Raw genomic sequence first — 19170 nt, forward strand, 5'->3', positions numbered from 1 at the left:
ACAAACAAAAACAACTGTGCATGAAGACAATGTATTCTTGTATTGGTGGAATACTCTTGAGTCCCTTTGAAACAGTCATCAAAAAAATCACAGAAGATAGGAGAGGGAGCCTTCTAATGCTGCCAAAAATGTTTGTGAAACAGTACACAGCCTTGTTTCACTTCAATCCTTTCCCTGGTGGACATGATCAATTTTGCAAAGATAAAGGCGGGTTACACACCGCCAGTTGGGACGTCCGGAGGACGTCCCATTTTAAAAAAGGGGTGTCTCTTCTAGACGCCCCTGTCCCTAGTACGGACTCTGTCCGTACAATATGGCGCCGGCCCTTCTACATGGCCGGCGCCATATTGACGTATCGGACACTGAGCGTCCAAACGTCGCGCGGCGCTAATGACGTCACAAATGCGCCCTTGGCACTTCGCGACGTCATCAGTGCGCCACGGAAAGAAACTCCGAAATGGAGCTTCTTTTTTGCTCCGTGCGGGAGCCGCGCGGTTTGTATCCCGCCATTAAATGGATAATGTATTCCTCTGTATAAAGGGCATGTGAATTCTAGAGAGTCTGACACCCTCCTTAACAAACACACACATCAGAAGAATCTTATTTCCTTGGAGCTGTGTAATAATAGTTTGGAATAAGTAGAAAAAAACACCTATATTGGGCAGTGTTCAGGTACAGAAAAACATCAGATTGAAGTAAAAGTGCTCTATACAGAAATGTATGCCTCAACCTCTCTGACCACAGTTGTGGATATTGTGTCTTTACCTTGAAGAAGCCTAAGTTTCACCACAGAAAAGGAAGAAGGATTAAAGTGGGAGCATTTGGCTTGTGGGGAGAATCTTGAGGGTTTTCTGCACTTAAGGATAAGTAAAAGGTTCCTGAGCTTGCTTAGAAAACAACATTATTTTGTTTATACATTTTGAAGGCTGTGATTTACACATCATCTTTTCCTCCCATGAATTGAAATGTTCTTTGCCTTCTACTTTAACATATTTTATATTTTTCTATCACTAACAGAGAGATGTTTGCTCCATCTCTGCTCATGATGGGCCTCTTGCTGCCTTGGCCTTCAACTCCACAGGGTCAAAGCTAGCAAGTGCTTCAGAAAAGGTGAGTTAGAAAAATGGCCGTTTTCTCAAGAGAGCAGCAAACTGTGCTTGACTTTTCCAAGAGGAGTAGGGCTTTGGAAGACTAGTATTTTAATTACACTTTAAATACCACTGGCAAATTACTATTTTTTTTCTACAGCAAAGTATTTTTACTGTTTCATTTCATTTGTTCCATACTGTGCCATCTTGCTTTGCCTTCAAACACCATAAAATAAACAACAATAGTAATTTAGCTACAGTTTTAAAAGTATTTTATCTGAAAATGGTTAGCATGGACTCCTCCTCCCTTCTAGGGTCCTCTTAATTTCATTAAGTCTATTATCAGATATAAAGCAGACATAACAAGCTCTTTTGATGTCTTTATTTATATGAAATGTGTAGAAATGACTTGTGTCTCTACTTATTACCCAATAAACCCATTTGAAATGGAGGAGCTGAAGGAGTGAAAAACTGATTTTTATGAGTTAGCTGTAACCATCTCACTCTGAAAGGAGTAACAGTTTCACATCTAGTTACATGTAGAACAGGAAGTAGCCAGAAGTCATGTTTCCAGAGATAAGCTTCACAGCTGTAACATACATGCTTGGAAGTAGGCCTTACTGAAATTACCAACGTTTGCTTTCAAATAAACATGTCATTATTGAGCTACAGGGCTATAAACCTGAGGAAACTTGTACCTTCAATTACAGGTTTTAATCAATGTGGTCTTTGTTATATAAATCCTTCTGAGTTTAAAGGAGTTTGCTTCCTAATAACTGTACTTAGGATTTTGACTTTTGTTGAAAGTAAGTTATATTGCCCAAGATTTTATGTTCAAGAGACAAGGTGTAACTTTATGCTCACAGTTACACCATAGTTACACAGTGTCACCTTGTTACTGAATTGTGATGTTGCATCACTGCACAGTCATGTGCAATGCACAGCTGCTTCAGTTCACATTGCATACACATGTACAGTGACGCTGCATGTGTTACTCAATTTCTGTAAACTTGAACTGAATAGCAGGTTTCCGCATCAGACAAAAATGTTAGTTCTCTTCCAGAGGGGAATTATTCATGCATAACACACCAACAGGAGTCCAACTATTAAAAATAAATGCCTTCCACACAATCATATTTAAAGATTTGGGTACCTGTGTTACTTTGTTATGGTTATAGATCAGCCTTTACAGTTTCAAAATAAAACAAATGCCAAGTGAGCAGATACAAGTTGCAAGTCCAGGAAAATTCCAGTGTATGTGAATTACAATAACAGCAGAAATATAACTGCCTTCAATAAGGAACTTATTAGAATCTATTGGTACTTGATTAGAATTACCAAGAGAATTTAACCAGCTGATTCTTGGTAGGAGATGCTGAAATACTGAATTTTGCCATCTTAAGAGCAATTTCATTGATAGAATGTGAAAGAAGGAGGATAGAGGAAAGGTTACAGGATTTACCGGGAAATTTTGCTGAAACTAGTATAATATATATAAAAAAACAGATGTAATATAGGGAGAGGAGAAACAAATGTTTGACTATTTCAGCCATGCCCAATGGGCAAGAGTGAGCACTTTGGAAATATTTCTCTTCTAAGACTGCTGAGGTTACCATGGACAGCCAAGAAGTCAAACAAATGGGTCGTAGAGCAGATCAAACTTGAATTCTCTCTAGAAGCCAAGAAGATAAGACTGAGGTTGTGATACTTTGCCCAATCATGAGGAGGCACGACTCACTGGAAAAAACAATAATGCTAGGAAAGGTGGAGGGAAACAGAAAGAGAGGAAGGCCACATGCTAGATGGATGGACTCTATTGAGGAGGTCATGGGTATGAATTTGCAGGACCCGAGCAGAGCAGTGGAGCATAGGGAGTCTTGGAGAGGTCTCATCTACAGGGTCACCATGGATCGAGATCAACTCAAGGGTGGATAACAACAAAAGAGTGTTGATGATAAAGTATTGGAATGAGCCTGGGTAATAGCTGTACAATATTTAAGAATCTCTAGGTGTAAAAAGCAGTATATAAGGGATTGTTACCCAGCTCTTTAACCAAAAGGATTTCCAGAGCAATTTATGCACAGTTAGAATCAAAAAGATATTATACACTGGGAAAAGGGATGTGGAGGGAGAACAGGAACAAAAACAGGGTGGAGGTGATGACGAGGGTCCTACATCTTGGGAGCAGAGTATAATGGTGTTGTGCATCCCTTCCATCAGCATAAGGCAGCTTTCAAGTGCCAGAATGTATTGCTATGGCCATTTACCAACACAAGGAAGTGACCAGGCAGCATCTGAATGAAGTGTGAGAGTTGAACTTGCCCTGAACACTGGCTGTCCAGTGACTTACTGAAGATTTGGGAGGGCAGGGTCAGCTTCTACCCCCCCCCCCCCCCCCGCAGAATGGCTGATGGATCTGTATGCTACATGAGCACTTCCCCCCTACTCCCAGCCGTTAGATGGTCATGATAGCACACTCTAGTACAAGGAGGTCAAGAATACATTGTTCTGCAACTCCAAAGAAGGGCATACATGTGCATAATGACAGGTGTGATTTTGGGTAGAAGGTTGAGCAACAGAATGTTATCTGCTGGTGCTGCAGGCTATCTTAATTCATTCTCCTGTGGCCTGCCATTCAGTAGGTCATGTGTCTGTCTAAGCTGAGTGCTAGTGTCTCTCAGTGATGGCTGTATGTTTTCAGTCTTTCTATTAAAGCTTGAAGTCTAAGTACTTGTGGTGGTGGTGGCCCTTGTTATCTCATTGCTGGATGACCTTTCTGTCTTTTCTCTCTTCCTTCAGGGAACTGTCATACGTGTGTTTTCTATCCCCGAAGGACAAAAACTCTATGAATTCAGAAGAGGAATGAAAAGGTCAGTTTGTTGCTCTCTAGTCAGCAGTAGTTGCTGTAAAGAGGAGACATGCATGCATTATTGTCATGGTGTAGGCAGTCTTGGGCCCTGGCATTCAGAGAGTTCTTGCCTAGAAAATGTTTGCTTGGATGGTTGGCAGTGACTTTGTGTCTTCTTTATGGCAAGGCACACAGTTCTCTGCCACAGTGCCACTTCTCTTCCCAGCCTGTGAATGCAATATGTTTGAGGAATTGTTTTCTTTGTGGGGGTATAGTTGAGCGCCTACCTGGAAAGTATGGTGTTGCTGTAAGGTGTCCAGTGGGTATATTCTAGCACTTGCTGTAGAGAAACATCTTCCTGTAAGTAGGGCTCTCTTCCCCCATCCCACTCCAAGTGCCAAGAGAGGCCACAAGAAGGTGCTTATGCAGACACATTCAGAGGGGCATAAATATAGGAAGATGTGGAAATGGGATTGGCTACTTATCACATTCTGTTGTAGAACACAGATCTACAGTTCTGTTCTCAGAAATCCTACTGATGTCAGAAGCATTTTGGAAGTGTACCATGGGAGCCAGAATATCTGCAGTATAGGGAATTCATGCTTGAGGGTAAGGTTTTGAAGTAGGAACCTGGCCACTCATTCTCTGCTATGTTTTCTGCTTCCCAAACATATGATTTGCTCACTTATTGCTGGCCACATGAATTAGTATGCTTGGTGGAGTGAATGATTCACAGCAAGGCTCATTCAGTTCTGTGATCTTTATTTCCATCATTTCATGCCATTTTCTTGGATATGCTTGTGTCAGCTGCAGCCACTTTTTTTGTTCCCTTCACCTTAGGTATGTGAACATAAGTTCTCTGGTGTTCAGTATGGACTCACAGTTCTTGTGTGCATCGAGCAACACTGAGACAGTGCATGTCTTTAAGCTGGAACATCTCACTGACAGGTGAGTAGCCAAGCTATGCCACATGTGCCATTGAGAGACTTGCAGGATCCAGCCAGTCCTTCCCTGGCAGAATATTGTTATTGTTGGAGTTGTGCAGAGAGAGAGAGAGAGAGAGAGAGAAAAGGAACAAGTGATGTTATAAGTCTTTAGTCTTTGAGGGTGGGGAGGTATGTTGTTTTCACCTTGTTATAGATATTGGGCTATGACTTTTGTCAACTGGTACTTTACATCTCCTAGCCGACCAGAGGAACCCCCTTCCTGGAGTGGCTACATGGGCAAGATGTTTATGGCTGCCACCAACTACCTCCCTTCTCAAGTGTCGGGCATGATGAGCCAAGATCGGGCCTTTGCCACAGTGCGCTTGAACATCTCTGGACAAAGGAACATCTGTGTGCTCTCCACGTAAGTAAGCCACGGCTGTTGCAAGGATAGTCACACTGGGCCACTCCAAAGGTTTTGTATTACAATCCCATTAGCTCTAGGAAGCATAATCTAGTCAGGGATTATAGGAGTAGGCCAAACATTGGGAGGGTGCCAAGGTGACTATTTCTGCGCTTTGTGAACTGAACAGTTGCTCCCTCTGTTTACAAAGAGTTTTCTTTGATATGGAACAGTACTGCTAGTCTGGTGTTTTATATGCTTGTTGGTTTATAGAACAATCTGAAAGTTTCCTCATTGTCTTTTGATTGCACAGCAAGTGCAAGTATTGGCCTTTTTGTGTTAACTTCTTTACATTGGACTTTTGCCAATGTATCTTTTTTCTGTTCTGGGAAGCTACTGAGTGTAGAATTCTGTAACAGAGTCTTCTGCAGTCCAGAGCTGCTATTTTGTGTTCCAGAACTAAAGAGAGAGGATCAATTGAGAATGAACAGGGGGCTAAATTAGCCAAAACTGGAGAGGAAAAAATAATCGGTCACAATGACCTCATTTTAGGGGTTTGCTGCTTTTTATCCTGAGCCCTTGGCAGGAAGCCAGTATCTGAAGAGAACACCTTTCACCCTGCTCCAGACCATTGTGATGGTCTTGTTGGTGCTGCTCATATTGGATACATTTTGGAAGACTTTTCTCACTAATATGAGAGGGAGAAAATTAGTAGGGAGTATAGAAAGAAATTAGGGAGCCCTGGTGGCACAGTGGTGAAATACCTGTACTGCAGCCACTCACTCAACAACTACAAGGTTGTGAGTTCAGTGGCAGCCAGGAGCTCCAAGTCGACAGCCTGGCATCCTTCCAAGGTTGCTAAAATGAGTACCCAGCTTGTTGAGGGCAATTTGCTTACACTTTGTAAGCCGCTTATACATCAGTAAGCAGTATAGAAATATACTTGCCATTGCTATGTTAGGTTGTACAAGTTCTTTAGGCCAAGATCAACATTTTTCCCCTTCAATCTGTGTTTTTAAATACACTTTTGTGTTTTCCTCCTACTTGTGCTTTCCCCTTTGAAAGAGAAATTAAAAGGGATTACACAGACAAAGAACGTGTGTTTCCTCATACCATGGCCTTACAATTTTGTATTCATTTCAAGATGGGCAAAATGATTACGTACTCCACTAAGTGTTACTTTGGAAGGGCCTATAGTTCAGTTCTAGAGCACATGTATGGAATAAAGATGGTCCCAGGCTTGATCCCTGGCCTCTCCAGATAGGGATGGAGAAACATCTGCCTGAAATTCTGGAGAGCCTGAGCCAGTTGTTATTGGCAATTGTGGTAATCTGAACATTTTCCTTTTTTATTTTTCTGTTCAACTCCCTTCCTATGTCTCTTATTAGGATCCAGAAACTTCCTCGGCTCTTAGTTACAACATCTGATGGACACCTTTACCTCTACAATCTGGACCCCCAAGATGGAGGAGAGTGTGTTTTAATGAAGAAACATAGGTAAAGATACCATTCAGCTGTTCCAGCACTACAGGAAAAATTGTGATGGCAGTGGAAAACCACAGACTATTTTAAAAAAAAACTATGTCCTCAAGCTTTTTAATTTGTTGTGGGTGAAAGTTAATTGCTTTATCTCTAGTTGTAAGGTGCATGAGAATGCCATAGCTGTCTTGCATTGTAGCATAAATCCCAAATCATTTCCAATTCATGATCCAGGGTAGGATTCCACAGCATTGAGCCATGGCACTGAAAGCAGTCTCAAACTGCATTGGTCAGTCTTGAGAGTGCATGGAAGGTGCACAAAGTTTCCTGCACACCTTGTCTGATTTGTACTTAACGTTTGAATAGGAAACAGCTGAAGATGACAGTAAGGGCTCATCTCCCACCATTTTGTAAATAATGCCAAGCCTTTGGAGTAGCATTTTAAATAAATACCTAAGAATTAATTTCTCTGTGAAGTGGGGAGGCGGAAACAGCCTATTAACTTCACATACCCAGATGCTTCACATGTTGAGTCAGAAACCGAATCAAGTCTTTCCCTGGCATGTCAATTTCATTCAGAGATTGCTGACACTCAAGAGCCAGTGTGTGTCGAAAGCTGGAATTACCTCCATGTAGTCTTCAGAATGAGTGCTGCTCTTACCTCAGAACAGAGGAAGAGAGAGGCCGTTTCCCCCCCCAGCTACGGCAAAATGAACTCATAATTTATTGTCATCAATATTGTTGGAATGGGATTTAAGGAGGTAACTAGGAGGACTTACAGTATTGTTTAATGTCAAAAACCCACATCTGCCATAATGTCAATAACCAAGTCTGCAATTGATCTGCTTGTGAAAGAAAGCCTGCTCCTTACTTCTAGTGTGTGAAGAGGCTCCTGTTGGTTAGGGGTGAAGGAAAGGCACTCTAGCTGTGTATTCAGATGCCTTCTTTACTATACAGGTATACCTCAATTTAGGAAGCAGATAGGTTCCAAAGCATTACTTCTTTAACAGAAATAGAAATAACATGGAATGAATATAGATAGATTCCTGCACCACAAAAAAGAAGAGCAACTCAATATGTTTCAGCATATTTTTTGCTATTCATACCTGCTGTGTAAGGAATTGTGATGCCATGTTTACCTGCCTGTTATAGACATGCACACACAGCTACAGTAGGATTGGTTAGAGTAGAATCCCATTCTTCTCCGGCTCAAGATTTATTACATAATTTAACGTAAATATGCTGCTGCAACCCAATACTAAAAAGTTGTGTTTTCCCAGCCTCTCATTATTCCAGTTTTGACTGTGCTAAAAAATCTTCCAACTTGACAGTGGACAAGGAGGAAAAGGGAGGGGGGGGCTGAGTGGACATAAAAAGGCTTTGTAAAAAGGAACATCTTTGTCAGAGGCATTGTTAACTAAAGCATACGTGTACAATGTTTCATTGTACATTCTTTCTCTAACCAAGGAATTTGTTCAGAGATGAGAAAAAGAAAGTTAAAATAGTGGTGGTTTAAAGTTAGGTGAGTGTGACGAACTAGCTAGGATAACAATACCTGCAAAAGATTATATACCCCCTCCCTGCAAACTAAGACCCTATAGACACTTTCCCTTCTGTCTTCCAAGTAGGCATTTTGGGAGTTTATGCTTCACTGCATCACTTGCTTTTCTTCCATGCATTTCTGTTTGTCAAAACAAGAAATGAGAAATGTCCCAAGGCTTCCATGGCCCTTAGTGCCAGTCGGGTGAAGAATCTGTTCCGGGTTTTAGTATTCTGGTTCAGCACCTTGGATATTCTTAAAAAACTCAAGTTACATTCTGTAATGCAGTCACCATCCCATTGGCATGAGAGCCACCAGTAACCATTGTGACCACCAATTCCCATTGCAGTGAAACAGATACCCACACATTGATAGAGCTGCTGGTTAAAATTGGGACAATGGTGAAATTTAATGTTTTTACCCCTCTTCATGTGAAACTAGCTTGCTTGACTCAGGAAAGACAGAAGAGAACAAAGAAAATGATCTCCGGCCTCCAGCACCTCAGACTTATGCTGCAACAGTGGCCAAACAGAGTTCAGTGCCTTTGCCCTCTATGATGCCAGGTGAGTGCAAGATTGGCTTGCTTTGAACCCCACATGCTGTGGGCATTGTTCATGGCTAAACATCTCATGGCTCTTGTGTACATCAACTTTAATAATTTTATGAAAACACACATTTTAAAAATTTGTTGTTTGTGAAGCAGGCAGGGAGGGGTCAGAAGGAGAGTTTCTGCCCTGAAGCCCTTGAGTGTTAATATCAAATTCTTTAAAAAATGTAACTTGCTAGACTTAAAATGTTAAGAAAGTTTTTAACAAATTCATTCATTTGTTAAATGGTAAAATTTCATAAGTCATGTAAAGTTACTTAAAATCACAGAATCATAGAATCATAGAGTTGGAAGAGACCGCAAGGGCCATCCAGTCCAACCTCCTGCCATTCAGGAAATCCAATCAAAGCATCCCAATAGATGGCCATCTAGCCTCTGCTTAAAGACCTCCAAGGAAGGAGACTCCACTACACTCCGAGGGAGTTTGTTCCACTGTCGAACAGCCCTTACTGTCAGGAAGTTCCTCCTAATGTTGAGGTGGAATCTCTTTTCCTGTAGCCTGCATCCATTGTTCCGGGTCCTGTTCTCTGGAGCAGCAGAAAACAAGCTTGCTCCCTCCTCAATATGACATCCTTTCAAATATTTAAACAGGGCTATCATATCACCTCTTAACCTTCTCTTCTCCAGGCTAAACATCCCCACCTCCCTGAATCGTTCCTCATAGGGCAAGGTTTCCAGACCTTTCACCATTTTAGTCGCCCTCCTTTGGACACGCTCCAGTTTCTCAATGTCCTTTTTAAATTGTGCCCAGAACTGGACACAATATTCCAGGTGGGGCCTGACCAAAGCAGAATACAGTGGCACTATTACTTCTCTTGATCTAGACACTATACTTTTATTGATGCAGCCTAAAATTGCTTTGGCCTTTTCAGCTGCCGCATCGCACTGTTCACTCATGTTCAATTTGTGGTCTACTTGGACTCCTAGATCCCTTTCACATGTAGTCTCATTCAGCCAGGTGTCCCCCATCCTATATCTGTGCATTTCATTTTTCTGTCCTAAGTGCAGTACCTTACATTTCTCTGTGTTGAATTTCATTTTGTTAGCTTTGGCCCAGCTTTCTAGTCTATTCAGATTGTTTTGAATGTTGATGCTGTCCTCTGGAGTATTGGCTATTCCTCCTAATTTGGTGTGCCCAGTAACAAATGAAAGTAACAAGAAATACAATTCAATATTCAAAATAAGTCAAAGCAAACAAGATTTCTAGTTAACAAACTAACAAATTGTTGATTTAAAAGAAGAAACAAACTAGGGGTAGCACTGAACTATAGGCCCTTCCAAAGTAACACTTGATGGATCCTTAAGAATCTTGACTTCCATAAGGCAAGAATTTGCATTAAGTTAGTGGAGGTCTTTTATGTTTTTATTACCCCCCTTTTTTTTTTAAACAGAGAATATACATTCTGGGAAAACTAGTGACACCTTTTTATCCTATGCTGCTTCGAAGTACATAGTGAATGCAGTGATTTTTAATAAGGCTGTTGGAATTTTAGTCCTGTTTGGTATGCAACAGAAAGTACCCCCCCCCTCAATAAATCATATAGCTAACAAGCATGTGTATCCTGTATAGCCACAAAATTATGGCAAAAACTCACAGAGCTTAAAGGTGTAACTCCACATGGTGTGCAAAAGTATGTGGCAGAGCCCCGGCCCTATTCTTCTGCTTCATAGCAAGGAAAAAAATAACTTTGGAAGAGAGTGTGATGAGCAAAATAGTTGGGGCAGATACTTTACACTTTCTTTCGCAGCTATTTACTCAGAGACATAACCTGCTTCCAGAACCACACTTCCTCTGTGGAGTTCACAATGTAAGTAAACATCTTTTTGAACTCTGCATATGGGAGCAGGGAAGAGTTTGGGGCAGAGAAATGGTAGGCAAAGGATGGATTAAACACTTCTATATCAATAACTTCCCTGCTCAAACATGCATCTTTATTTCTTTTTCCTTTATTTAAGGAATAGCTTTGGCGCATCAGAAAACATTTTCCTACACAACATGTAATTTGCTTTAGTCGTTCTGTGAATCTAAGCTTTCTGTGTAAAAAGTGAATGTTTCCAACTTTTATGACTCTGGAGTTAAACAGTGAGTTGTTAAGCCCTCAGCAATGATATTTCATGTTCCATCCAACATCCTTAAGTCCGTGGAAAGGTGTCCCCAGGATGGGCAAGTCATAGAATTGAATGGATCTCTCTCTCTCTCTCTCTCTCTCTCTCTCTCTCTCTCTCTCCCCTGTTGAGGGGGAGGTCCACAGGCAAAGTATAAGGACCCCCCCCCTATAAATGCCATCCAATTGTAGGCACAGAAAGTGTTGTTGCAATATGGGGGCATTCAGGGCTCTTCTGCTTCCCTGATATACCCTTGGATGGGGGAAGGTATAATAGTGTGCCACTCCAGAGTTGGCATATGTATTTTCCCTTTATCCTGTAATCTTTGTGTGGTTTTTATAGTTCCTGTTCCCTGCTTCTGTTGCTTGGATTACTTCACCTCATGCTTGGTCTGGCCCACTATATCTTCCCCATAGCTACTTTTGCTGTTTGCCTCTGTGCACGTGTATGTGTATGCCTGTTGACTTATGGTGATCCTATTAATTTCTTAGGCAAGGAGGTGGTTTTTACCATTTCTTTCTTCTAAAATATAGTCTACAGCACCTGGTATCCTTTGACAGTCTCCCATCCAAATATTGACCAGAGATGACCTTTCTTAGCTTCTAAGATCACCGAATGTTATACTCGTAGTGTCCTTCCTTCCATCTGTTCAGTGTATTTCAATGCAACATATCTGCCTTGCATAAGGAAGAGAGGGCTGAAAACTCAGGCTTGGTACAGACAGGCACAAAGTGCCAGCCTGTGGGTGGAGTCATGGTGGTGCATCCGCATACTTGACACTGTGACTCCACCCCCTCATGCCATGACACTGTGCACCGTTCTAGATAGTGTGCGGCATCATGGCGCAACCCTGGCACTGCATCTAGATGATGCAGCGCCAAAAGGGCATCACAAAGCCGTGCCGCTGCGGCTGTGACACCCTTTACAGGGTGCAAAAAGGAGCTGCATTTTGCAGCTCCTTTTTCTGCCCTCTGGAGGCCAGATCAGGGCTGCAGAGTGCAGTGGCCACGGCCCCAGTCTGGCCAGTAAAGAGCCAGCTGCATGACGCCCTTTAGGGGTTGTTTGTACAGCCCTTTAGAGTGGGGCTCAGGCTTTTTCTTGGACAGTTCTTATTACAAAGCAAGAAGGCTGGTGTACCTGAATACATTACAATTAAATTCCACTGGAACCCTTCCCTCTCCCCCCCCCGATGCCATTTAGGTAACCACTTCTGAAATGGTAAAATATTATTTTTGTGTTGATGTACCTGTTGGACACAATGTGGGAAGCATCTTATTCTGTTGAGTTGCTTCACATGCCCCATGAATAAAATAAATTTGCCCTCTAGGTATGATAAAGTTATAATTAACAATAAAAACTGTAATACTTTGAAGATGATAAGTGCTTTGAAGATTATAAACCTTCTCCAAATGCCAGCTGCTGTTATTACAGTTCCCAGTTTTCTTGCCTTGCCTTGCACAGTATTGCAAGATTTTTGCTTGTGAATTCATGTATATCTTCAATCTCTTCTTTATCTCTATAATTTCCATTTCATCTTGTTCTCAACTCTCCTTGTCCTGGGCTCTGCCTGGAGGGTTGTTCTCGGTGTTTATGTCTGCTTCTCTGGATAAATGAAGACTATAAAACCCAGTGATCATTGATAGGCATTTCAGACATCAAAGTCCTATTCAGACCAAAGGCCAATCATGAATAGGGTCAGGTCTCAGGTTTGTGCATTCCCTCCTTCCCCATCTTTTCCTTTCTACAACTCCCCTTGCCCATTTATTTTCTGCTTAAGGCAAACCGTAATTTGATGTGACATCAGAATCAGGAGAACCATGGAATTCTTGATCCAGATGTCATGGTAAACCGTGGCTTTCCCAAGCCATGAAATGGAGGAAACTGGGGTGTGCAGTGCATCCAGAGAGGAGGGATCTCCTTACTTTTTAGCATTATGTGTGGCCCAAACATGAAACAAGGGATCTTACCTACTGGTTTACATCTAGTGTCTGGATTGTATTATCTCTCTTCTTTAATTAATGTACACCCTGGCTTGTGTACAGGACATTTCCTTTAAAGCAGCCATAATTGCTCTCCTTACTGACAGGATTTGGAGTGAAGTCGATTATTGGTATGAGCCACTCTTTTCATATGCCTTTATTGAGCTTCTTCCCTGCATTCTTTCTCAGCAAACATATGATACTTTTCTGCTGGTCTTTAGGAAAACCATTCATTCTGATGCTGAAGGTCTTGTGTGAACCCATCCCCACATGGTACTATTTATTATAGAAAGCCTGAGGCTCATAATACAAAAGCTGCCAAGTCAAAACTATGCTTTGTCTCAATCTAGTGTTGGGAGCATTGGTACACTTTGCCAGTCCTTTGACTTCTGCCTGGTTTTGCCTATACTGGAAAGGGGGGAAAAGCAATTTGTAAAAGGCAGTGTTTTATTTATTTGTTTGTATATCTATTGCAGGCTATTCAGAAGATGGAGGAGCCCTTCGAGGAGAGATTATTCCTGAGCATGAATTTGCCACTGGACCAGTTTGTCTAGATGATGAAAATGAATTTCCACCTGTGAGCATTAGGAGTACTTAAAACAGCACTATGGGCTTCACGCTGAGAAGAAAGTGTTATTATCCCCTCCTTTCAGAATAGCTGTCCTTTCCTCTTCTTCTGCAATCCATAGCAACTAATCCTGTTGGGGCCTTAGCATGAGTAGATTGCTCACATCTTCGTGGGAGAAGGTCTTGGGGAGCAAAACATGTACAAACTGATTTTTAAAAAAGTATTGTGACCCTTACACATCTATACTTACCATTGGTTTCCGGTCAAGGGACTGAGCAGTGCTGCTGGCATCCCTGGCTAATGATCCAGACCGTTAATTGGATCCCATACAAACGGTCTTTGTCTTCTCAGTAATAATAGCTTATTGTACAGACATCTGCCATTCCCTCCCTGCAATATGTTGGGCTTTAGTGTGTTCAGGATGATTGAGCAGAACAAAGAAAACTGACACAGGGCTTGTGGCCCTGGGCATGAGAGCTGAATTCAGTGTTGTTAGCTCATAGCAGCCTGTGCTTGAGTGCTTGTTCCTTCCCTCTCATCCCTGACAATACTTTGGATGGTGGCTGCACCATGGCCCTGGTGAGAGGAAAACCTCTTGACAGGCATGCAGTGGGACAAGATGAAGCATGGATGAGAGAACAGGAAGCATCACTCGGGGAAATGGGGAGCTTCAGTGAGCAAATGCTGAATAGGCCACCCCAGTGGCAGGGATGGTCTGGAGGCACTGGCTACTTGGAGCAGATCCAGCTGGTGGCAGGTGACAAGACAGAAGAAAAAGAGAGAGCAACAGCTCCAGCAGATAATGATCCCCTAGTTTGGGTGTCTCTGATGTTGGTGGGTCTACTGACCACATTGTCTTAATTTTTTTAAAAGGGATTAATTTATTACTGAGGACCTTTTTTAAAATGATGTTTTTTCCTGAAGGGATAGTGTTTCCCCTCATTCTAATGGATGTCTGTTACTTTGCACTATCTCTTAGTCTGTTCTATTTATTTTCTGACAAGCAAATGTTTGTCTCTCCCTCAAAGCTAGTCGGGGGGGGGGGGCTCTATATTTTCATAGTCAATTGTATATACTAGTAAGGAGTGAGACAAAGTATTGGGAACTGGGCCAGAAAACAACAACACCCCAACATGGGGAGAGATCACATGGGAACAACAATGCTAGAGTTGGAAGGTGACTCAAGGGAATTGTGTGCCTGGCTCCTTCCAAGTGGTCCCTTCCTCTTGCATGGGTTTTGCATTACTAGAGTGGCATTGGAAGCAGTCACAAAGCACTGGTGCCCATGCCACTTTTGGTAAGTGTCAATTTGCAAGATGTATTGTGTGGCTTCTTGCCCTACCACTTTCCTGTGTTGCTTTTGCTGCCGCTTGCCATTCTGCTTCCCTTTCCCCTTCTGTTTGGGGATTTAGTTGGTATTCATTAGTTGTGTAGGCTGACAAAAAGCCAAATCTGAGTTCAAAGCACTTGTGGCTAAGCCAGGGCAGGATTTCTCCTCTGCTGCTTGGTGAAGGAGCTGATTTCCCCCCTCACTCCCATTAATCAGGTCATCTCACTTACACATAGCTAAGAACACTTGATGAAGAGTAGGGTATTTAAAAGTTTGGTGGGTTGGTGATTTGGCTCTTCGGTCCCCAGAGTTGTTACATTAACTCTGCATGCATAGATGATTGTTGGCCTTGTAGAGTTGCTTGACACCTGTTCACATGTGCTCAACAACCTCTCCTCAGGTCACAAAAAAGCTACTGCAATTATGACTTGCATTTTATTTCCTTTTGGCTGCCTCAGTAGAGTAGGATGGACTAAATGATTCCTTAGCATATGCAATTCCTCTAGAATCATGGTTGCATGTTTACTTTTCCTCCACCTTCTAGTTTGTTTATTTTTGGTGGTTTTATGAATCCTTCCCAATATAGTGTGGACCTTTGGATTTGGTAATAAGACACCCTATCCAGAGGAAATGGCTTCCTGGAATATTGTGGCAATCATTTTCTTTCTGAAATCACTAGTGTGTTGACACTTGAAAATGTACTATTTTTAAATGACACTGAGAAAGAGAGCCAGATCTGGATTGCATGTGCTTCATGTTGTCTATAGGTTACAGCATATTTGACATTTCTCCTAGAGAGATCTCATATCCATGAAAGATTAAGTGTTTATTGTAAAGTTCATGCTGCTAAATGAGCCCCTCCTACCATCCTGGCTCTGTTTCTTAACCTCTTATTGGATGTGGATGCAGCAAGGAGAATCTCATTTGCATCTTGAAGGCTGCAGATAGGCCTGTGCGTGTGCCTCTGTTTCCAGGGATGCTGGAATTAAATGGAGTTGCAACCTGCCTTTCACCGTGTACGAACCCAGCAAGACAGGCATGTCCTTCACTTGTGGCAATAGCCATACTTTTCATTGCTCTTCTCATGATAAAGTTGTCATGTTGGACATGCATCACTCTGGGCATCACTTTGGAATTCAGTCAGGGATCTGTCACTAAGCTTGATTGCCCTGTGCCATTCTCCACATTTCTGTCCACAGAAGAACATAATCTAAACAGGAGCAGAGAAAGAGTGCCTAGTTTTGTTACTGATAGGATTAGTATCATATCCTGCAGTTCAAGTGTGGCTTCATAATTAGAAGACTAAGTGACACTTCTGGCAATATTACTTATGTGGAAGGCTGGCAAGGCCAAAGGATGTTGCATAATTGTGAGAGAGCAGTGGCAGTATGTTGCAATTGCCAGGAGAGTAGCTGCATTAGTTCGCTTCAGCAAAGCCACAAAGAGTCTTGTGTGTCACTTTAAAGGCTAGCAAGTTTTGACATACTTTTACTGGACCTTCATCATGCCCTGCAGCAAGAGAAGAGGGTTGCAGTCCACAGAAGCGTATACATTTGTTAGTGTTTACCATTTAATCCCTTTTCTGGTTTTGAGAATAGGTGTAATTATCAGTGAACAAAATTTCAGAACAACCGGGAAGATTTATCTTCCCAGGAACCCACATGGATGTTTTCCTGTGTCCTTCTGCAAGTTGGCCCCTTTCCTTCCACAGCTATTATTTCTGAGTGTTTTGCTTGTTTTGCAAGTGACAGACCTTAGCTAATGTCCTCTGGAGCTACACGTCCTGGGTGTACTGCTTTTTCTTCCAAAGTGCCAATTTGATTTTTTTATTTAATTCCATGGGTATTAAATGTAATGACATTTCAAGTGACCCAACACCAGCACGTTCTCTGTTTACAACCAAGACAAGCATACAATTCATTCTTTAAACCAGAAATACATTCCCAGTCTTGAATTCTGGATTATGTCCCAGACAGGCATTGGATCTAGTTCATTCTTAAGTCAGAACACTCCTGTTAAGTTCAGAATAAAGGAAATAATTGATTCACAGGCAACCCGTGGGCTTTCTGGAAAGGAAAACAGTCGCATGACGTTTCTCTCCCTGCCGCTTCCTTTGCATGCACGCAAGCCTGTTTACAGCACACGATGTTTGATGGCACGTTACTGGGAAAAGTAAGGCCATTCTGTTTTGATTTTGGTAGATAATCTTGTGCCGTGGAAGCCAGACGAACAAAGCGAAGAGGTCATGAGGAGTGGCAAGCAGCAGCACAGAGCAGCGGATGGGAGGTAGTTTGGAAAACAAAATTGGGGGGGGTGTGTGGAAGAACCCACATAATGAAGGAAAAACCAGAGGTGCTCCAGTGCATTTTAACACATTATGTTTGTTCCTAGCCAACCCTGTCTGGCCACTTGTGTATATACTTACAGTGCTATGTGGGTTTGGTATCAATGTACTGTACATGCACATTGCTCTCTATTTGAGAACCACAATGTAAATGTTAACCTGAATTTTATACACACCTGCCCTTTTCTAATTTATGCCATGTATAAATGTACTTATAGAAGAATCCGATCTGTGTCTTTGTACAGTATATGCATCATATTTTACCCATGCAGAATATTTTTGCAGTGACCTATTAGGAAAAGAAGAGAACCCCAACTTACTGTGTTGGTGCTTTGCTGGAATACCTGTCAATAAAGGCATTCGTGGTGTCAGCAGCTACTGCACTCCCTATGTTCATTTTAACTAGACCTTGCCCCTAAAGATATCAACACAGGCCAAATAAAATGATCTCATCTTGTTTCTGTTCCGAGCTGTCCACCCAGCATATGAGACTATTTGGGCTGAATCAGGTCTTTGATCCAGAGCAACAAAAAAAAAGTGGTGATGTACTCAGTTTCAGCAGAAAACCTAGGTGTGTGTGTGTGTGTGTGTGTGTGTGTACATATGTACTCTGCTCCATAGTGATGCCAGCAGCAGATAGAATGTTAGGTAGGTGGGACTGATTTCTGGCAAGTCTAGTGTGTCACCATGTTTTATGTTAAAACAAACACAGGGGTACCCTGAACTCTAAGATGTAATTAGAAACCACTGACAGATAACATTGATAAGAACAATGAATTTGTTTATAGCAAAATATTTTAACTCTTATGCAGTATTAATAAACAATATAACAAAATGGGATAACATTTAGGTCAGTACAAATTTAGCATTACTACTGCAGCAATATTTCTCTATGACATACTGACAACCATGTTGACAGAGTGCCATGGTTCTCTCCTGGATCAAGTGCTATTTAGCATTTTTACCAGTGACTTGGATGATGGAATAGAGGGCATGCTTATCAAATTGGAAGATGACGCTAAATTAGGAGGGGCAACCAATACTTCAAAGGACAGAATCAGAATTCAGAATGACCTTAAAAATAGCAATAGCAGCTTCAGTTATATACCGCTTCATACCACACTAAGTCTCTAAGCAGTTTACAATGTGTAAACTAATTGCTCCCAACAAGCTGGGTACTCATTTTAGTGACTGGAAGGATGCAAGGCTGAGTCAACCTAGAGCCCCTGGCTGGGATTAAACTCACAACTTTGTGGCTTATGAGTGACTGCAGTACTGGCATTTAACCATGCACCACCAAGGCTCTTAACGAATTAGAAAACTGAGCTAAAACTAAAAAAATGAATTTCAGCAGGGAGAAATGTAGGATGCTACATTTTGACAGTAAAAATGTAATATACAGTTACAGGATGGATGACATATGACTTGATGAAAGGGATCTAGGAGACTTGGATGCAGGTTGCATGTGAGTCAGCAATGTGATGCAGCAGCTAAGAAGGCCAATGTAATTCTAGGCTACATCAATAGGAGTATAGTGATTAGATCAAGGAAGTAATAGAGCCATTCTATTCTGCTTTGATCATACCTCATCTGGGATACTGTGTCCAATTCTGGACACCATTCAAGAGGAATGTGGATAAGCTGGAGCGCATCCAGAGGAGGATGACCAAAATGGTGGAAGGTCTGAAAGGCATGCCATATAAGGAATAGCTTGGGGAGCTGGGTATATTTAGCCTGGGGAAGCAGTTAAGGGGTAACGGGATAGCTATTTGAAGGGATGTCTTACTGAGGATGGATCAAATTCATTTTCTACTGCTCCAGAGACTAGAGCAATGGATTCAAACGACAGGAAAAGTTATTCCACCTAAACATTAGGAGAAACTTCCTGAGAGGAAGGGCTGTTCAACAGTGGAGCACACTCTTGGAGTGTGGTAGAGTATTCTTTGGAGGTTT

At 41.9% G+C, this 19170-nt stretch overlaps 2 protein-coding genes across 3 annotated transcripts in view; one reads left to right on the forward strand and one right to left on the reverse strand.

Annotated features, from left to right (window-relative positions):
- WIPI1 (WD repeat domain, phosphoinositide interacting 1) overlaps positions 1-17591 on the forward strand; it is a 57886-nt gene extending 40295 nt beyond the window's left edge. Inside the window, exons 6-13 of one of the 2 annotated variants that reach the window (XM_042449719.1) lie at positions 1018-1110; positions 3888-3958; positions 4777-4884; positions 5122-5286; positions 6654-6761; positions 8725-8846; positions 13452-13552; positions 17075-17591. In XM_042449719.1, the coding sequence (XP_042305653.1) occupies positions 1018-1110; positions 3888-3958; positions 4777-4884; positions 5122-5286; positions 6654-6761; positions 8725-8846; positions 13452-13552; positions 17075-17122 (816 nt within the window). In that variant the 3' untranslated portion in view covers positions 17123-17591. Of the gene's footprint in view, positions 1-1017; positions 1111-3887; positions 3959-4776; positions 4885-5121; positions 5287-6653; positions 6762-8724; positions 8847-10638; positions 10699-13451; positions 13578-17074 lie in introns of those variants that run through there. The other variant, XM_042449720.1, reaches the window with a different exon arrangement.
- MAP2K6 (mitogen-activated protein kinase kinase 6) overlaps positions 1-19170 on the reverse strand; it is a 1063669-nt gene that overhangs the window by 719960 nt on the left and 324539 nt on the right. The gene's annotated exons all lie outside the window — the stretch shown is intronic.

Source organism: Sceloporus undulatus, chromosome 2, assembly GCF_019175285.1.
Source record: "Sceloporus undulatus isolate JIND9_A2432 ecotype Alabama chromosome 2, SceUnd_v1.1, whole genome shotgun sequence".
NCBI classification, from domain to species: Eukaryota; Metazoa; Chordata; class Lepidosauria; order Squamata; family Phrynosomatidae; genus Sceloporus; species Sceloporus undulatus.